The 22,447-nt window shown below is 37.5% G+C and overlaps 1 protein-coding gene across 1 annotated transcript in view; it reads right to left on the bottom strand.

Annotated features, from left to right (window-relative positions):
* Window positions 1-22,447, bottom strand: part of LOC150087340 (ubiquitin carboxyl-terminal hydrolase 20-like) — a 561,531-nt gene that overhangs the window by 381,064 nt on the left and 158,020 nt on the right. Inside the window, exon 7 of the mRNA XM_090372003.1 lies at window positions 11,748-11,826. Within this exon, the coding sequence (XP_090228129.1) occupies window positions 11,748-11,826 (79 nt within the window). The remainder of the gene's footprint in view (window positions 1-11,747; window positions 11,827-22,447) is intronic.

Below are 22,447 nucleotides of genomic sequence, written 5' to 3'. Positions count from 1 at the left end.
CAGTATACTAACTGTCAGGTTTCTGTTGATTATTCACCATAGTGGGATTCAGCTGTATGCTTGGGTCAACAGCAAGTTGCGAGGAAGCTCGACTGCATTCACTTACACTGCTGATCTTCTATCCAAAAGAGATGCTGTTTAATATCACCATTTTCTCTAAATTGTTTCCTTAGCATTTTATCCAGGGTAGCAATTGAGCTATCAACTTTTAGAGATGTTGAAGTTGGGGGGGGTTAAATGTCGTCAATGTGGTGGGAGGCATCATTAGTTAACTTCATTGAATGGTTTGAGTGTTTAGGTGACTGTAGCAAATTGATAGAAGAAAGAGATGGTGGATGTTCTGGGTTGCGAGGGACATCAATATCTGTTGGGATATTTTGAAAATTTTGATCATATTGACTAGAAGGAGAATGTAAATTTGAACTTCCATTGTTAGTTCTATTACATGAAGGGCATCTCAAATTATTTTTTAATACACTTGAAGATGCAGAAAAATGTTTTTATCAGAGAACGCTCATCACAAAATATCTTAATACATGTTCCTTTATAGATAATCTAATTATGTACTATTTTAAGACATAAATTGCACGAAACAGCTTCCTTAGGTAGCATGTTGAAGATTAAATAACTCTGAATACAAGCAAGTGATATAACAAACAAGCAGGTGGCCTGTGGTTGACACAGTAAGGTATAGTAATGAAGAACCGTGTGTCCGGAGTAATAAGACAACAGTTCAGTTGTAGGTGTGCCTAATTGGGTTATTACATAAGGGTTGCAAGACTTTACCAAAAGCAGGCACAAAGTCAAACAGTCTTATGACAAAGAAGGCACTTAGAGTCAAAAGTCAATCAGTGTTCCTGTTTGGAGAGATGCAATACAAAGGCTCAAAGTAGCACTGAACACTATAAAAACAACTTAAATGTAAATAAATCATACTTATCTTTATGAAGATTTGAGAAAATACATCAAAGCGACCCAATAACCATAAAAGAAACTGGTAGTACACAAATTTTACAAAAATGCAATTTAAAAACTACTTAAAAATTACTATAAAACAGTAGCTAAAACATAAACATCTAATATAACATTTATCATGCTTGTGATATGATTCGTTTATTGTTGTCATTCTAGACTTCAGACAGAAGAGGGAGAGAGTTGGATGCGATTTCAACAGGATGGAGTGTCCACATATTCACCAGTTACTGTATGTAACTACAGTGAAACTTCTCCTAACGGACACCTCTCGTTAACGGACATCTCTCTACAACGGACATTTTCAAATTCCCCATCTCACCTCCATTGGTTTTAACGTGTTTTCAGCTTCTGTCTAGTGGACATTCTCTGTAACGGACGTTGACAGGCAATCTGCACTGTTTCGTTTAGATTAGCACTTAATTTTATCTCCCCATAACGGTCTGCGGGAGAGCTGATGGCCCTTTTTCAAGGAACCTTTCTTCCACGTATTGTCTCAATCGTGTGTTTATTTTCTATTTCCGATTTTCTGAATTTTATCAAGGTTTACGCCGCAGTTCTAAACCCTTTTTCGAGAATTTAAGGTACGTGTAAAACTTCTGATGAATTCGGTGTGTGCAGAGGGCAGGGGGGCAATTTGGTCCACCTTTCGTCTTTTCAGTTTCCAGTTTTGTTCAGTGTCGTGTGAAGTGCACAATGTCTTCTCGTAAACATTTAACTTTAAAAGATAAAGTAGAATTCATTAATGCGTATGATCGGCAAAAAAAATAGTGTTCGCAATCTCGCTGCAAAATTCAAAATTGAGAAAACGCAGGTAAGAGACATCCTAAAGAAAAAAAAAATGAAATGCTCAAACAATTTTGGCAACACGGAAATAATAAGGTTCAAAAATCATTCCCGAAAACTGTTGGACTTCAAATTGACAATGTTACGCATGAGTGGTTTCGTCGCGAACGTGCTAAAAAATTTCCCATTAATGGGCCTATTATTAGGGAAAAGGCTTTGGAGGTTGCGAAATCTATGGGAGTAAATGAGTTCAAAGCTTCTGTGGGATAGCTAGACAAGTTCAAAACTCGGCATAAAATTTCTTGGAAAACCGTAAGTGGTGACGGTGGATCTGTTGATACTGGGGTTGTAACAGAGTGGACCATCAAATTGGAAGATTTATGTCGTGATTTTGAAGCTAAGGATATTTACAACTGTGACGAAACAGGGTTATTTTTTAAAGCTCTTCCTGAAAAAACAATGAGTCTAAAAAACGAAAAGTGCCAGGGCGGAAAAATTTCTGACGAACGCTTGACTGTACTATTTTGTTCAAATATGCTGGGAGACTTTGAACAACCTCTTGTTATAGGAAAACCACAAAATCCTCGTTGTTTCAAGAGCAAAAAGTTGAATCTTTTGAATGTTGACTGGAAGTCTAATAAAAAAGCGTGGATGACACGAGATATCATGAGCAAATGGATAAGTCACTTTAACCAAAACATGATTCGTCAAAACAGAAAAATTATTCTTTTCATGGATAATGCTGCATCTCACCCGCACATTGAATTGTATCATTCAAGTCGTTTTTCTGCCACCAAACACATCTGCAGAGTGTCAGCCCTTGGATCAAGGGATAATAAAAAATTTTAAACTTCACTACAGAAAACGTGTTTTAAGACATCTCATTGCAAACATGAACGATGTAACATGTGCGAGTGACCTTGCAAAGAAAATGAGCACCTAGTTGCGATTCAATGGATTTCCTCTTCAGTAAACGCAATTAGAAAACAAACTGTCGTGAACTGTTTTGTAAAGTCTGGCTTCTCAAACGCAAAAATTGAAGTTGTGAACAGCAATGTGGAGCACCAAGAAGAACAAGAACTTCAACATCTATGGATAATGTACGATACTTCCGCTACAAGTGACCCTGGCTACAAAGATATAGACTTGAACCTCACTACAGAAGATGGTGCTATAGATATCAACAACATCATTGATATTTTTCAAGAAGTTCCTCATGAGGATGAAGAAATGGAAGGTCATTCTGTCGAAGAACATATTAACAACGAACCACCGATGAAAATAGAAGCGCTCATACAAATCAATCGTTTAAAAATGTTTTTGCCGCTGAAGAAGATACTGAAGGATTTTCGATGGTTTCTTTACTCCAAACAAATGTTGAAAACAAAATTATCAGCCGGAAGAAGGTGCAGAAGAAAATAAGTGATTACTGTATGTATTTTTCTTAAGATAAAGTCATAATATGCATAGCACAATTGTATGTATATTATTTACAAAAATATTGTGCAAAATCTGTATATAATGTAATTTAATTTTACATTAAATGTTTAATCAATTTTCTTTATCTCTTGTGTATGTAATTGTATATTATTTACAAAAATATTGTTCAAAATCTGTATATATTTTAATTTAATTTTACATTAAACATTTAACGATTTTTCTTTCTTTCTTTTTTTTTTTTCTCTCTCAGACTTCTTGTTAACGGACACATTTTCGTTCCCCATGGCTGTCCGTTAAAGGGAAGTTTCACTGTATTTGTTTCAAATGCCTTGAGGTAAAATTAAAGCAATTGAAACAAAGTAGCCACCTAATGTTATATGAAGAATGCATCTATAGATGTGACCCAAAAGATATCAACACAACTAAAGAGGGACTCTAAATAGAAATAATGAATGAGTTCTAAGATTAGTTCCTCTCTGTTGTTCAAATTTCATTACTCAAATCAGCATTATTGATTCAGACAGATGAGATTTTTAATAATACTTTTAGCCATGTAAATTGGGGTGTCACAACAAAACACTTATAATTTCTTATATAATAGATCAACATATTTACATTAAAATGTTTACTATGTTAAGTTACTTTATGACCACCGTGTACACCAGAAATTAGGTACTGGTCATCGAATATACTGTGCTGCTTCTTTAAGGTCAGATAGTTTATCCTGGAAATTACCAAACTGAAATATTTCTCATATGAATAAAAATTCTACTATTTTTACACTCCATACTGAAAAGCAAACACTTTAATGCATGCAGTATTAATGAATTTATTAAAATTTGAGGAATAAAACATTAACACCTAGGAATATAGATTTAAATTAAATATACCATGTTATTATCCTTCTTAGATTCATTCTGTATTGCAAAAACCACTAGAAAATTACTTTTAATCCTGCATGTAGCCCTTTTAACTTTCTTTTAGCATTAGTAGAGGAATATGATGCAAGAAAGCAAGCTTATGCAGCATCAGCCAAAAAAAAAAAAAAAAAAAAAAAAACCACTTCCATTTCACCCTTCCGTTCGTTCGAAATACCTGTCCAGCTGAGCCTTAAATTTATTTAAGCTATCAACTTCCACAACAAGGGATGGAAGTCTGTTCCACCAACCAACTACCTGCTGGCTAAAGACAAATTTCCGCACATCTAACCTACATCTGTCTTTCCTCAATCTGAATTTATGCCCTTTCAGGTGATTATTCTGAGCAAGAAGAAGAATCCCATCGGCATTGAGCATGCTCAAACCATTCAAGGCTTTATATACCTCTATCAGATCACCTCGCCGGTGCCTAGTCTCCAGACACTGTAATTTGCAAAACTTAAGCCTTTCTTCGTAAGAACAACCCTTTGTTCCATTCACTAATCTTGTTGCCCTTCTCTGTACTTGTTCCAGCAGCTCTACATCCTTCTTGAAATGAGGCCTCCAGACCTGTATACAGTACTCAAGGTGGGGCCTGACCATTGCCTTATACAAGGGAATAATCACCTCCTTATCCCTGATAGAAAAATTCCTGTATATCATTGACAAGACACCATGAGCTACTCTTGCAGCCCATCTGCACTGCGCAGAGAACTTCATATTTGCCTGCACAATTATTCCCAGGTCCTTTTCATTCTCTACCACTGTCAGTGTAGTACCACAGAGTTGATACGTTGCTCCGGGGTTGCTGTTTCCCCATATGTAGTATGTTATTTACATTCGTCAATGTTAAACTTCATTTTCCACCTCTCAGCCCATCTGCTCAACCTTTCCAAATCCCGTTGCAGCAGCAAAGCGTCAGTAGTGTCTTAAACAACTCTGCCAACCTTTGTATCGTCTGCAAACTTGGACATTAAGCTTGATATACCATCAACAATATCATTTATAAATACAGAAAACAATAATGGACCCAACACTGAACCCTGAGGGAATCTACTAATATATTAGTCCACGATGAGCAGTGTCCATTGATTACCACTCTCTGTCTTCTAACCCCTCAACCATCCCTTTATCCATAGCAGCAATTTGCCTCCAATGCCACACTGCTCCAATTTGTGCAGCAGTCTTCCATGTACAACATGGAAGACTGCAAAATAGTATCAAAAGCCTTTCTAAGATCCAAATATATAATATCAAAGTTATTCCCTGCATCCAGTTCTTTTGTGACTGCATCATAGTATCCAATCAAATTGGTCAGGCAAGACTTTCCCTTAACAAAACCATGCTGTGTCCGAGATATAACTGAAGTCTTGTCTAGATAATCCTGCAGTGCTTCTTTAACCAGTGCCTCCATTAATTTTCCTGGAACAGAAGTTAAACTCACAGGTCTATAATTACTTGTGTCAGCCTTTGATTTTCCTTTGTGAATTGGGGTCACATTTGCACATCTCCAGTCTATGGATACCTCCCCTAATTCCAGGGAAGCTCTCATAATTATGGCTAAGGGTTTGCTTACTTCCTTTGCTGCCTCCTTTAATATAACTGGATAGATCTCATCCACCCCATGTGCCTTTATGTTTATCCTCAACAATTTCTCCTCCACTTTCCTCTGTTATTACAAAATCATCTAGCTCACTGCCAGAGTTGAATACACCTCTGGCATTCCCCTTCCTGAATAAATCCTCATGTGTGAATGTAGATGCAAAATACTCGTTTAGTTTTTTAGCCACCTGAGCAGGATCCTCACCATTGAACCATCAATATCCAGTAGACCAATCTGATTCATTCCTTTCCTTCTAGAGTTTACATAGGTAAAGAATTCTTTTCTGTTTTTCTTTGCATCCTTTGCCAAGGATTTCTCATAATCTACCTTTGCCTGCCTAATCTCCTTTGTGACTTGGTTACAGACCAGCTTATATCTATCATAGGCTTCCATGTTGCCCATTAATTTATATGTATCCCATGCATTTTTCTTCTCTGCCATATGTCTCGTTAGTTCATCTGACATCCATTTAGGCCTAAACCTTGAACAATATTTCTTAGTTGGTAAATACTGTCTCAGACCATCATAGTCGCCTTTACGAAAGCAAAAACCCTCCTCTTTACCCGTGATGGTAGTTACCTCTGAGTAAATCCCACTTCAGCACACTGTGATCACTGCCACCTAGTGGTTCCTTTATCTGCAGATTCTTAATGCATGAAGAATCACTACTGATAATCAGATCAAGAGAATTACTCCCTCTAGTTGCCTCCCGAAAATGCTGACGTAGAACACAATCATCCAATAAATCCACAAAAGCCTTGCTAGTGTGTGAGTGACCAACCCACAAATTCCAGTCAATATCTGGGAAATTAAAATCCCCCATTATAAGACTCTGATTTACTGGCCCACCTGCTCCAATACTACTGTACAAATGTGGAACATGTGAGTTCTTGAGATTAAACCCATGATTTTCATTGATGTAATGGTTCCTCTTGTAGAATTCTTTAGAATAAACCGTAAGTCTGAAAGTTTTATCTAATTCTGCCTAATTTCTATCTTACACCAAGAAATGAAGTTCTGCAGTTCATCATGATTAGGCCCTCTATTATGCAAATCTTCAGTATCCAAAATTATCACTTAATCCCCACTTTATAAAAAAATTCTAGAGACTTCCAGGAACGACTTGTAGATTTCCATACAAAAAAAAAAGATATATTGGTGGTGAGCTTTGATGTAAAATCAGTAGTCACCAATATTCCTGTCACAGCTGCCAAAGAGAGCCTTGGTAGATAGAATCACACATGCACATGACAGTGGCAGCTAAAAGGAAATTTAGTAGCTATGCACACCATGTCTCACCCATTGGTAGAGGAAGCTTGGGAAGGGAGAAATTGTAACCTCTAACGGGTTTTTTTTTTAATTTTTTTTTTTTACAAATTTAACTTTTAATTTATTACAGTTTTAAAGAGATTGAGCACACAAATCAGATTAGAGAAAGGCATATGAGTCCTATGATTTTTTTTTTTTTAATATGAGAAAATATGCATGAGTGAATTTTGCCTGTTTTGAGAACAAAAGGTCCCTAAACCATCTTATATTTTTGTCCATGACTTACCCTCACAACAATAGACAGAGAGAACAAAACAACTTTGTAAATTCATTACAATTAACATTACACAAAGATGCACAGGCCTCTCAGGTTCAATCACATGATTTTTTGGTTTTAATATTTCTTCTTGCAAATGGAGTTTCTAATAATTCCCACACAGTAATGCTAACCATTACTCCTTGTTTCACAAATCATTTCCAAATTACAAAATGTACCAAGGAACACAACATAATTATCACTCACAAAATGTTGAAACTTACTTCACAATAATATTTCCTGTTCCATTATAGAGCAATCCTAGGTCTAGTCTGAGGTACATGAATCAGCAAGAGCTGTCATCACCTGATTCCACTAATTAAAGAAAAGAGCTTAACTGAAAGCAATAAAAACTGGTTAACCGCTTAAGAATGACTGCTTGTATGAATTGCAGCACAAAGCTCAGAGTGCCGTTTTACACATATATGCTTTGAGGCAGCAAACATGTTAAAGAGTTATTATCATTGCAGAGTTCTTGTTATCAGATTTAAAAATATATATAATAATAAATTAATAAATAAAATATGATAGAACCTCATAAATAGAAAGGGACCTAAATTTTCAGGTTTTGTAATAACAAGGTCTGCCAAAAATGTTCCAACACATAGCCACTTTCTAATGGTACATATCTATCAATATTAACTTAAGCTCACTAACAGTAATAAGAATACTACCATTTTGTTTAAATTTTCTTTTATTTATATGAGAAGCCATGAGAAAAAATACAAGGGGGTATCAAAAAAAAAGTTTGTACCCTTACCTAGAAAGGTGAAACTTCACAGGAACTTTAATCCTTTTCTATGTACTCTCCATTGTACAGTAACACATTTTTCCCATCTATGAATCAGTTGTTTAATGCCTTGATCACAGAAATATGCACTTTTTGCCTGAAACTATGATTCCACTTCATTGATGACTTCGTGAGACGAATCAAAGCAGCATCCACGCAATGGTTTCTTCATTTCTCGAAATAAGAAGAAGTCTGATGGTGCTAGGTCAGGAGAATAGGGTGGGTGCTGCAGTAGCACAAATCCAACAGTTAGAAAGAACATTGTTTCTGCAAAGGCGTCAGCAATCTTGGAACCCAACATATGGAGACCTTAGGCATGCGCAGATGGTCATGATAAATGCTGCAGGAAGACCCATAACTATTTCCCACTGCATTTGCGATGAAATGAATTGTCACATGTCTATCACTCAGCACCAGCTGCTCAACCTTTGCAACCGTCTCACTGTCTGTGGATGGCCTTCCTTCTCTTGGCTCATCAAAGACACTGGAACTACCATTTCCACTTTTTTTACATGTCATAGAATGGACAATTCTGCCCATACACAGCTTTCATTTCTTCGTCAATTTCCTGAGCTTTCTTGCACTGCAAATGCAGGAACTTGATCACTGTTCAATACTCTACTTTGTCAACCATAGCACACTTCCTCAGATTCCGGACTTCACCTCTGATGTACAACCACCTACAGGAATGAAATTTCACATGTTAGTTATTGAATGTGTAGACAACTTATATTAAAAATGGTATCTTCCTACTGATGTTTTATCTAGGTCAGGGTACGAACTTTTTGATACTCCCTTGTATATATATATATAACAAATTTAAATATATAATTAGTATCACGTAAACCAGTAAAAGCAGAATTTATATAGTATTAATATCAAAGGAAACATGCAAACCATTTAACTCTTGAATAAATAAATTTAAAGAAAGAATCTAATTTCATTTGCATGGTTTATGTCTGACATACATTCTTAAGAACAGCACAGACATTTTAACTTTCACTTCCATTACTGGTAACAAAAACTTCATTTTGCTTGGTGGTCACCAGCTCTTTTATTTTTAGCACTGCTATAATATCATCATCATTATCAGTCTTAGCAAACTCACCAGTTCTCCAATAAAACCCAAATGTTCCTTCAAAGTTACATCTGTTCCATATTCCATCCTATCATAATCATTTGCTGGACCATATTTTTCAATGACATTCTCACTTAACCTGTTGATGCAATATATGGGTCTTTATTTCACAAAGCCATCCCAAGAAATGATATGAATAGAAACCGTGATGTCCCACCTTGGCCAAAAACTATTTTCTCTTTCTACAATGAGGATCAAGTACCTTATCATGCAGGCTTTCTATGTTCTCTTGAGGTTATAAATTCCAGTTGCTTTATCCAGTTGCTGAACAAAACAGGTGTATTTTAAGAAAGTATGTTCTTCAGCTTTAGAGTCTCAGCATAAGGTGCTATACAATTATATACTATTATCAAAATGTCCTTTTTTTTGAAGCCATTCTTTATCCACTCTCAATTAACAAAACTGAAAAATTCTGACTGCAAACTGGTAACTCTTACAGGCCTCATAATCACATGGAAGTTGGTTAACCACTTTAAAACATCTTGGCTGGGAAAAATTTTCAAGCATAAGTGAGTTCAGTTTTCTATTGCCAACTGCTCTGCAGCATAATGGAATAACAATGATTTCTTCACTTAATTTTCCACCATTGCCAAACTCTTTGAACAGCATTTTTTTTTTTTTTTTTTGGAATAAATTGAACTTTATTAATTATGAATGTACCAAAGCCATATTATTTGTATTAACCAATAACAAAATTTATTTCTAAAGAGACAAAAACGGACTTTTGAATATATATTAGCTGATGTTTGTTGTAAACTAATGTTATATAGAAAAGCCTATCCTATTTTCCTATTCCCTTTAGCAGGAGAATGATATGTGTTTTGTACGAGCTGAATTTGTATTAATAAGTTTCTACTGTATACAGAAAAGAACTATTTCCATATTAATTCATTCCGTGGTCCTGCTAGTCAGGCTCAGCTTGACTAGTGGGCCCACAAAAACTGCCATACACACGCAGCCTATCCTTTGCCTCTCAGAAGATGATAGCTTAGATCACACTGATACCAGCAGGCTAATTTCCAGTTTGAGGTTAAATTTTTCCCAGAAGAAGTGGTTAAGTGTAGGGAACTAACTTCGCCCCAACCTTCTGCAAAGGTCTTTATGGTTGACCTCGAGTTCAAAGCCCTGTCACCTCTTTCCCACATATAGGATAAGCTGTGGGTCTAATTCATCAGTGATACGTACCAGTAATTAGACCCACATATTCATCAGTAATATGTGGGTCTAATTCATCAGTAATATGGAACTGCAGCAAAAGGAATTTAGGAAATTTCCACTTTTAAATAAACAAGCATACTTCACTCTTAAACTGGAAGTAAACAACACCCTACTCTACATGGTATGCTAGTGAAGAGAGCTATCACTACTGAAATCTGCTAAAAGGCATGGAAACAGCAACAGTCCTAATCACCAATATAACCCAGCATCAATGCTGGTGCAGTCAAGTGTTCTTCAGGGCCCTGCAGCATGCAGATTTTTAACTAATTACGGCCAGAACTAAGTAGGATTAGATCAATCCTCTAGGCCAACAGCTATCCTGCAGAATTTCATAAAAGGATTACCTTCTCCTATTGTCCTAGGATAGATGAAATGATTTCAAGGATTTAAACAAATGAGAAAGTCTAGATACACTTTACAGACTTGAAAAGTACACTGCTGGGGGAGGTGTGATTACATTTGTACTGCACCTTGAACGATCTTAGAGTGAATTAAATAGGGCAGTAACACCCTTGAGGTGGGAAGAGGGCAATGCTTTCCACTGCATTGGGTAAAAATCACAGGTAAAGACTTAGACCATCTAATACAGCTGAAGGAGCAGCATCAATAGGAACAAGAGGGAATTAACCATTTACCACCTGGTTAACCTCAACTCCATCCTTCAGCGTTCACTCCAGACTATAGATGATCAGATCTGCACCACCACCAACCCAGCCCCAGAAGGAAGAAGCGATGACCAGGGTAGAAAGAAAGGAGGGAGCTGTTGGTGGATCTATCTGCGCCATAGATCCACCAACAGCTTCTCATGGTTCGATTCCTCAGGCCTAGCAGAAAAATAGTACCATGCCAATTTTACATACTGCCCTCCAGAAAAAGACCCAGCTAAGTCACCAGTGCAATGGTTAGGCAGCAGCGAAACATTTGAAATTAGCATAGCAGCAATATAGACAGAAAGTATCTCAGCTTTTTTTGTTGTCTTTTCAGACTAAAATTTCAAAAAGATATCATATACACTGCCTTTTAAATTTAAATCTATATTCTGTAATAAGTGTTAATGCTTTATATCTCAAAATTTTAAATTTACTGTCATCTCATTTAGTGAAGCGTTCCTTACTACATCCAGTATATTCATACGATTAAGAGCATTGCCTTACTTTGAGAAATCAGTGTCATAAACCTATGTCATTTATACTATTTTAAGCATTTAAGTGTTAGGATCATGACCATCACATTCTGAAATAACTACACATTAATGGATAATAACGTTGGTTTTAAAGTTTGACAAATTTTTAACTTACCTGTTGGGTATATCCTCGAAATACAGGAAATACCATCTTTATGCCATAAGCTATTCCAGATGGAACAACATAACTTGGTCTAAAAATAATAAAGTACGACAGTTACAAGCCACTATAATAAACTGTTTACAGTTTTAGCAACATAAATTAAGTCGCTAAAAAAAAAATCTGCAAGAGTGGAACTTGAAAATTTTAACTGTGTTTAATCTGGCAGCAATTGAACTCCCTATGGTAAGAAACATGATCATGTTACACCTGATAAATGTACAACTTTCTTTTGTATTTCTGAGGGTTTTATTGAATTCTGCTTGGAATATACCTTTTACTGGCATGGCCTTTTACTAATAAAAAGGTAAAGTGCAGCCATTATCAACCCACTGCAGGATGGAAGCCTCCTCAACAATTCATGCTGAGGGAAATAGACTGCACTAATTATTATATGAAATTTTTATTTTCAAATGAAAATTATAAAAATTTAAAAATGTGTTTAAGTAATTTTCAAAGAAACAAAACTTTTATTCCGTTAAAAAAAATTATAAACATGAATGTAAATGTGACATTAGTCACTTCCATTTTTAAGTTTATTTTTAATTTTGTGTGTGATGAACACATGCAAAATTATGTATGTGCACAATTCAGCATAAATAGTATTAATATCACAAAATGAGCAAGCTTATGTACCTACAGCCAAAAAATAAATAAAATAAAATAAAAATAAGTACATCACATTTAAATTAAATTTAAAAATAAAATTAAATAACCAATGTCATCTGCCCTCCTTTCAATTATCCATTTCCTCCTTAAACATTCTTATGACTAAAGAAAAATTTTGGCCAACTAGTCTAAAATTATGTCCTCTCAATTTAAATTTATGCTCCCTTATATAGGTCATGACTAGGTGTAAAAGTTCCCTTGACATTTAGTTTACTCAAACCTTTCAAGGCCCTAAATGCCTCAGTTAGATCATCCAGTTAAAACCTTGTTTCCAAATAATGTAGCTCAGCAAAGTTTCTCGTTTGATAATACCCCTTTGTGAACTTGAGCAATCCTGTTACTCTTCTCCACACTTTTTAGAAGAGATGCACATCTTTCCTAAAATTGAATCCTCAAGTCTGTATGCAATATAACATGTGGCCTAATCATTACTTTACATTACAGAATAATCACCTCTTTATCTCTACTGGAAGAGTTCTGATATATCACTGACAAAACCATGAGCCATCTTGGCAGACCATCGACACCGTTCAGAAAACTTTGTCAGATTGCAGTTACTCCCAAGTCCTTATTACTATCCACAATCTTGAGTTTGTAGTACTCGAGTAGCACTTTACTCTAGGATTACAGATACCCAGATGCAAGATCTTGCATTTTCCAGTATTAAACATCAGCTGCATTTCTCAGATCATCCAAATAATTTATCCAAGTCTTGTTGAACTAGCATTGTTTAATTGCTGCCATTAACTACCCTACCTACCTATGTAACAAACTTAGACATTAAACTTGAAATACCAACATCAATATTATTAATGAACATTAGAAGCAGTAAGGGGACCAGAAAATGAAACCTATGGGAGCCCACAAAGCTCATAACATTAGTCCACAAAGAGCAACAGCCTACTACCACTGAGGAGTGCAATTAGGTAAGATTAGATATCCCTTTGTACACAGTGGTCACTTGGCCTTAATGACACACTGTTTCAACTTATACAGCAATTGTTCAGGTGGAACTGTATCAAATTCTTTATTGAAATCTAAATGATGTTGAAGTTATTCCTTCTATCGAATTTACGAAGACCCCACAGTAAGCTAAATACATTATTTAGACATGATTTGCTCTTAATAAATCCAGATGTGATTCCCTTATAATTCCATGCTTGTCCAGATAATCTTGTATTACATCCTTAACAAATGACTCCATAATCTTCCCTGGCATGGAAGTCAAACTGAGAAGATTGTACTTGCTCATTTCATCCTTTGAGTCACCATTCTGAAAAGAACAAATGGTCTCATTAAAACAGCTAAAAGGTACTTACATCTTTTGCTGCTTCCTTCAGTATAACTGGATCAATTTTGCCAGCTCCTGGTGCTTTGTTCACTTCCAATTGAAATAACTTCACTTCTTGTCCCTTCTGAGTTGACATAAAGCCATTCACCACAGTTACAAGCCACTATAATAAACTGTTTACAGTTTTACCTCCACTTGGTATTATTAGATAGAACAATAGTGTCCCCAACTTTAAAAACTTTCTCGTGTGAATATATTTATTCGGCTTATCAGCAATCTAAGTTCAGGATTATTAGTCCTCTTGCCACAAATATCAAAGAACTGACCAGTACGGTCAATTCCTTTCCTTTTACTACTAACATAAGTGAAGGAATTTTTTTTACAGATCTTTACACTCTTAACTAAGAACACTCATAATCTACCTTAACACACCTAATTTATATTTATAGAATTCAGAGTTCCCAAATAAGTGATATTCATCCTATCATCTTTCTTTTCTGCCACTAAGATAATCAGTTTATTTGTCATCAATTTTGGTCTACAGTTTGTAAAGAAAAAATCATATTTAATCAAACTGGTTAGCTATTTTGACAGAATTGCTTAGGCACTGGATGTAGGAAATAACTAACATTATTTACTTAGATTTCAGCAAAGCACTTGATTAAGTCTCACATAAGAGGTTACAGTATAAACTGTAACATGTTGGAATCACAGACAAAATCCTTAGATGGATTGAAGAATAGCTGCAGGGCAGGAAGCAGAGCATTGTGATTAATGGTTATTTTTCAAATTGTGAAAATGTAATAAGCGGCATTCCCCAAGGATTGGTACTGGGACCACTCATGTTTATGATTTTCTTAAATTAAATCAACAAATGGGTAAAGGACATGGTGTCAAAATTTATAGATGATGTCAAGATTGAAACAGTAGTTAATGATCACCACCAAACATAGTTTCTTTAGGATGCGTTAGTCCACAAGGATGCGTTAGGATACATTAGCCTTCAGAGATGCACAGAAAAATGGCAGCTATCTAACGTATTTCATCAATTCTAAGATGCCACGATTGTAAGATGCACCATTATATTCGGTACCACTAACAAGGAAAAAATAAAACATTAAAATAAATTGACAAAAAAAAATATATTTCAACAGAATACAATTTACTGACATTATATCACATACGGGCAGTTCCGGCTTTACGAGTTCTTTTTTTTTTATTCAAGTATCAACTATCAACAAAATCGAAAAAATGAACATTAATTGCAATAAATAAATGCTAAAATTTCATAAATATGCATTTCAAGCCACGCCTGTGGCTATACACTAGTACTGTAGTATTGTAGAGCTACGCATACTACTGTGCATGCGTTTGTTTGACCAGGCAGAGTCTCGGCCGAGAGTGTCTTACTGACTCACATAAGATAAAGCAGTTACCACATCCACATTACAAAGAGCGGTTGTGTTGCTCTTAATTTTCATTGTCGACTTATTTCAAATTTATCCCGCTTACTAATACTGTACAGTTTGCCAAAATGAAGTAATACGAAGAGTATTTTTATTGAATATTAATAAAAAGAAACAGCAAAGAGGAATAATATTGGAAACAAAATATGAGATCATAAGCAAACATGATCTCATTATTCTTCATCTAGCATTGCAAGAATATTTGCTGATGCTATCGAGGTAGTGTTAACTGGGTCGGAAAACTGCTAGATAGGGAGGGTTGTTGTTGTTGTTTATTTGGTTTTTAGGAGCATGAGCAACTAAGGCCATATTGCTCCGGGATATGCGGTGGTTATTCCCTGACCTTTCCGCATCCTCCGTATTTAGTGGTGACGGGCTCGAACCCCGGTCTAATCAAGAAGCGTGTGCTACGCACTGCTGCTCCTTCCCACCTGGCTACGGAGGCGCCTAGAGATAGGGAGGGAACCACAGACTAAAATATTAAGCTGCAGGCAGAGGTGAAAGTGATTCTTGCACTGCTTCTATTGTAATGAGCAGCAGCCTGGAGAACAGGTTGCAGGGGATTTCAAGAACTGCTGGGATTCATCATGGAATTATTAAATACACGGGCTGTGTTAGTATAACTAAGAGTAAGAAGAGGTGCATGTACACCAATGCTAGAAGTATACTAAATAAATTTGATGAATTTGAAGTGCTGATCAAGTCATCAAAGGCAGATATTGTTGAGATATCAGAGACATGGTGTCACATAGATATAAGCAGTGCAGATTTGGAATTTGGGGAGTATAATGTGTACAGAAAGGGTACAAAGGGAGGCAGGGGTTATGCTGTTAGTTAAGAAAGGCAAACTCTAAGGAAGTGCATCCAGTTGACACAGGTGGAGTGTGCAATTCTGAGTCTGTTTGGTGTGACATAAGCACTGAAAAATCAAAAATTAGAGTAGGAGTATGTTATAGGCCTAATGACTCTTATGAGTACAATGAATATTTGTGCAGATGTTCATTTGTACTCACTGAACTTGTGGATTGGTCACTCACACACTAGCAAGACTTTTGTGGATTTATTAGAGGACTGCTTTCTACAGGAACATGTCCGAGGGGCAACCAGAGGGAGTAACACCCTTATTCTGATTATCAGCAGTGATTATTCTTGCATTAAGAATTTGCAGATAAAGGAACCACTAGTTGACAGTGATTACAGCGTACTGATGTGGGATTTACTAAAAGATGTAACTACCATCAAAGATAAAGAGCAGGATTTTTTGTTTTCGTAAAGGTGACTACAGTGGGCTCAGACAGTTTTTAAATTCTATACAGAGATCAACTCATGTTGTTACCAACAGTGAATTCTAAATGGGAAGCCTTCAGGGACTTCATCTTGGAGACTACTAGACTTTTCATACCAACTAAGAAATACTGTTCAAGATTCAGGCCTAAATGGATGTTGGATGAATTAATGAGGCTCGGGGCAGAGAAGAAAAATGCATGGGATGCATATAAATTATCAGGTGACACAGAAGCCTATGGCAGATATAAGCTAGTCTGTAATCAAGTCACAAAGGAAGTTAGGCAGGCGAAGGCAGATTATGAGAAATCTTTGGCAAAGGATGCAAAGAAAAGCAGCAAAGAGTTCTTTACTTATGTAAACTCTAGAAGGAAGGGGATGAATTAGATTGGTGCACTTAACATAAATGGTTTGATTATTGATGATCCTGCTCAAGTTGCTGATAAACTGAATGAGTATTTTGTATCTACATTCACACATGAGGAGTTATTCAAGGAGGGGAATGCCAGAAGTTTTTCAAACTCTTAACAGGGAGCTAGGTGATTTTGTAATAACTGAGCAAAGCGGAGGAGAAATTAATAATGTGAAGAAATAAATTTGAAATTTATTTTAATATTTGAATAAAATTGAAGTTAATCATAAAAAAGGCACCTGGGGAAGATGGAATCTATCCAGTTATAATGAAGGAGTCAGCAAGGGAAGTAAGCAAACCCTTAGCCATAATTATGAGAGCATCCTTAGAGTCAGGGGAGGTCTCCATGGACTCAGGATGAGCAAATCTATCCCCAATTCATAAAAGGGGGTTCAAAGGGTGACACAAATAATTATAGACCGGTTAGTTTAACTTCTGTTCCAGGGAAAATAATGGTGTCACTGGTTAAAGAGGTGATACAGGATCACCTAGACAAGACAGCAGTAATAGCTCAGACACAGCATCGGTTTGTTAAGGGGAAGTCTCGTCTGACTAATTTGATTGGATACTATGATGTGGTCACAAAGGAACTGGATGCCAAAAATAATTTTATCATATACTTGGATTTCAGTAAACCTTTTGATACTGTTGCACGGGGAAGACTGCTGTACAAATTGGAGAGGTATGGCATTAAGGGCAAGTTAATGCAATGGATAAAGAGGATGGTTGAGTGGAAGATGGCAGAGAGTGGTAATAAATGGACACTGCTCTACGTGGGCTAATGTTATTAGCAGAGTCCCTCAGGATTCAGTGCTGGACCCATTGTTGTTTTGTGTATTTTCAATGATATCGATGAAGGTATATCAGGCTAAATGTCCAAGTTTGCAGATGATACAAAGGTTGGCAGGGTTGTTAATGACAGTAAAGACTATGCTACTGCAACAGGACCTAGAAAACTTAGTCAGATGGACTGAAAAGTGGCAACTGAAGTTTAATATTGACAAATGAAAAGTACTGCATATAGGTAGCAGTAACCCAAGAGAAATGTACCAACTGTGTGGTACTACACTCAGGGAGTGTAGTACCACACAGTTGGTACATTTGGGGTAAGATCTGGGGGTAAGTGTGCAGTCGGATATGAAGTTTTCTGAACAGTGCAGACAGGCTGCCAGAGCAGGTCATGGAGTTTTGTCAATGATATATAGGAATTTTGCTAGCAGAGACAAGGAGGTGATTATACCTTTGTATAAGGCAATGTTCAGGCCACATGTTGAGTACTATATACAGGTCTGGAGGCCTCATTTTAGGATGTAGAATTACTAGAACGAGTGCAGAGAAGGGCAACAAGATTGGTAAGAGGAACAAAGTGGTGTGTTTATGAAGAAAGGCTTTAAGTTCTGTTGTTTGTTATTTGGTTTTTAGGAGGATTAGCAACTAAGGCCATATTGCTCCGGGAATATGCAGTGGTCATTCCCTGACCTTTCTGCATCCTTCGTATTTGGTGGTGATGGGCTCGAACCCCGGTCTAATCAAGAAGTGTGTGCTACGCACTGCTGCTCCTTCCCACCTGGCTACGGAGGCACCGGATTAAGTTTTGCAAGTTACAGAATCTGGAGACTAGGCACCTGCAAGGTGAATAAATTGAGGTGTGTAAGGTCTTGAATGGTTTGAGCAGGCTCGATGCTGACAGGACAATTCCGCTTACTCAGATTATGAACCTCAGGGGGCATGAATTCAAATTGAGGAAAGACAGTTATAGAATAGATGTGTGGAAATTTGCCTTTAGCCAGCGGGTAGTTGATTGCTGGAACAGACTTCGATCTGTTGTTGCGGAAGTTGATAGCTTAAATAAATTTAAGGCTGAACTAGACAAACATTTGTAGTGACTGGATGGGTAAAATGGGAAGGGGTTTTTTTTTTGGCTGATGCTGTATAAGCTTGCTTTCTTGCATCACATGCCTCAACTAATGCTAATGCTACTGCTAAGATTATAACTAGGTGATCTGAATAACCAATAGGTGTGGTCTGGTGGACTATGAAATTGGCCACCCTGTGAACACCGTTTTAGGGCTTGAAATGGAAGGGAGATTGGATCTCTCCATAATGATGCTCATTCATAACCTGAAAATACATGACTCATAGTGCATGATGGAAGAAATGAAGGGGGGGGGGGTGTTGCTGGAACTTTGCACCAGTTTATGAAACATGGGTTTCACCACTTCAAGCCTTCAATAAGCAAATTTGTGGTATTGCAGCTGTTGACAAGATTCAAGGTGAAAGCAGAGAATTTGGTTGTCACAGAATGACCGGACCTCACTGAATTCAGCTCACAGAGGATTAACATTCCTCTGTGTGGTGTGGACACCACATCCCGATCCCTACTTATGTTAGTATACCAGAGATGACCTGGGTGGTCATCTCTGGTATACTAAGTGCAGTATTTTGGGACCTTCGCACTGGGGTTTTACCTAAGGTTAATAACAGTCCCACTATCATGAAGTGAAAGCAGAGGATGTGGTTTTTGCAGAATGAACACACCTCCCTGAAATTAAGTCCGCTTGACTCAAGCATCAGCTGAATATTAGTTCCATCAGCGTTTTGGACTCCCAGGTAGAAAGGCTGCCCTAGCTTGCCATACCTGAGAGAATGTCAGTGACAAGCCTCAAGCACCACTTGTTTGTTTTGTTGGTATGTAATCCTGTAGCTATAAATCCAAACTATGAAGGAAGAGGTGTAGATTACATTGCAGAATGTTTTGTTTTAGCCAGCAAGTTGTTGATTGCTGGAATAAGCTCCTTCCATGAATGGTTGGGGCTGAAAACTAGAGAAGAGAAGATTCAAAGGTTAGCTGGATAGATATCTGTGTTAGGAGGAAGTCTAATATCCAGTTTATTTTTATTTTATGTTATTTATTTTTTTAATTAATTAATTTTATTTTTTTTGTTGGTAGAGTACCTTAGACTTCTTAGCATCATATGGCTAATATATTTCTGAATGAAAACAAAGTAAATAAAAGTGAAATCTGGCCCATCTATTAGACTGTATGATTCTCTTCATTCTCCATCAGCCTCTTACCTCAGTAGGATGTCTCCAGCTATGTTACTTGTTTGCTTGATGTTTCAGCTGGGCCATTTTGGTGCACTACAGATGTTCTGCTTAATGTCCAGGTTTTCTTACAATACGAAGGTTGGTAAGATTGTTAATGACAGTACGCTACTGCAATGAGACCCAGAAAAGTTGGCAGATGGGCTGAGAGGTGGCAACTGAAGTTTAACATTGACAAATCCAAAGTACTGCATATGGGTAGCAGTAACACCAGAGTAACATACCAACTATGTGGTACTACACTAAGGGTAGTGGAGAATAAAAAAGACCTGGGGTAATTGTGCAGTCAGATGTGAAGTTTTCTGTGCAGTGCAGACAGGCAGCCAGAGCAGCTTCATGGGGTCTTGTCAATGATATATACAGGAATTTTTCTAATAGGGATATGGAGGTGATTATCCCTTTGTATAAGGCAATGGTCAGGCCACACCTTGGTTTGGTTTGGAGTTTATTGGCGCATCAGCAACTGAGGCTATAATGCGCCAAATACCGGTCATATATAAAAAATGAAAACATTCAGTGACCTAAGTTGTTAGGCCACCATGTCGAGATATAAAAGGAGTAAAAGTACAAAACACATGAACAAAGGAATGCCAAATCAATTTTAAATTCGAGTAAAAAGGTTTACTGATTTTAAAAAGTTAAAAACAGCAGACACATTGTCATTGTCAGATAAAATCTGACTGAGTGTATAAGGATCAGCCAGAGGAATAAAAGCGGTAAAATAAAAATCACGTTCGTGTCTAAAACGTGGACACTCGGTTAAAATGTGGCGTATGCTTAAATAGGTGTCACAATTCTCACACATAGGACAGTCATCTGCCCTCAGCAAAAAGGCATGTGTAAGATGACTGTGTCCTATGCGGAGCCGAGCTAAAACAACTTCCTCTCTGCGATTCCTGCGCAGACTAGACTGCCAATGTCGGATTACAGGCTTTATCTGATAGAGCTTGTTTGTGACTTGCTCATGCCAGGATTGTTGCCATTGGGACAGTAATTTATCGTGTATTAACTGCCTGTAGTCTGTATAGGGGACTAACAGGCAATAAGTGTTGTGGGGTTCGGGTGACCTGGCCGCAGCATCTGCCAGTTCATTTCCCACTATCCCAATGTGGCTTGGGATCCAGCAGAAACGAATGTCAAATGAACACTCAAACAAGGAATGCAACGTCTGCTGAATCTGGGTCACAAATGGATGAGGATTATACCTCATACCCGATAAAGCCTGCAGTGTACTTAGAGAATCAGTGTACACCATACACTTTTGATACCTATGGGTTTTAATGTGGTCCAAGGCTAACTCTATAGCATACAACTCAGCTGTATATATGCTGCATTGTGGGGGAATCTTTCCAGATATAGAAAGACCTGGAAAGATAGCAGCAGATCCAACAGACAGCTCCGACTTCGAGCCATCAGTGAAGACAGGCAAGAAGTCGGAATATTCGGTCCGGTGGGCAGCGTAGAGTTGGTGGTAGACAAAAGATGGAGTTATGGACTTACCCCAATTTTTAAGGGAGAAGTCGCATGATGGAATGCGAGCATGCCAGGGTGGAAGTGATTGCCTTGGTGACTGGGCAACATTGTCTACCGTGATGTCGAGCTCTCTGAGCAGATCTTGGACACGGATACCAAAAGGCCGATTGGCAGTCTGACGAGTGTTATATAAGTTTTCCCATTGTGGCTTGAAAACAGACGTCCACGTAGGGTTGTCTGGCAGGGATTTTAATTTAACAGTATATTTTAAAGACAATTGCTTTTGTCGCAATGACAGTGGTGGTTCAGATGCTTCAACATATAAACTCTGGACAGGGGATGTTCTAAATGCTCCAGTAGCAATACGGATGGCTTGGTGGTGGACTGGGTCCAGCCATCTAAGTACGCTGTTTCTAGCCAATGTGTACACTTGGGACCCATAATCTAGGATTACAGGCTTTATCTGATAGAGCTTGTTTGTGACTTGCTCATGCCAGGATTGTTGCCATTGGGACAGTAATTTATCGTGTATTAACTGCCTGTAGTCTGTATAGGGGACTAACAGGCAATAAGTGTTGTGGGGTTCGGGTGACCTGGCCGCAGCATCTGCCAGTTCATTTCCCACTATCCCAATGTGGCTTGGGATCCAGCAGAAACGAATGTCAAATGAACACTCAAACAAGGAATGCAACGTCTGCTGAATCTGGGTCACAAATGGATGAGGATTATACCTCATACCCGATAAAGCCTGCAGTGTACTTAGAGAATCAGTGTACACCATACACTTTTGATACCTATGGGTTTTAATGTGGTCCAAGGCTAACTCTATAGCATACAACTCAGCTGTATATATGCTGCATTGTGGGGGAATCTTTCCAGATATAGAAAGACCTGGAAAGATAGCAGCAGATCCAACAGACAGCTCCGACTTCGAGCCATCAGTGAAGACAGGCAA

This window comes from Mastigoproctus giganteus, chromosome 4 (assembly GCF_048544385.1).
Source record: "Mastigoproctus giganteus isolate SK-2022 chromosome 4, ASM4854438v1, whole genome shotgun sequence".
Lineage (NCBI taxonomy): Eukaryota > Metazoa > Arthropoda > Arachnida > Uropygi > Thelyphonidae > Mastigoproctus > Mastigoproctus giganteus.
Note: the sequence above shows the minus strand (reverse complement) of the source record. Positions and strands in the feature narration are given on the sequence as shown.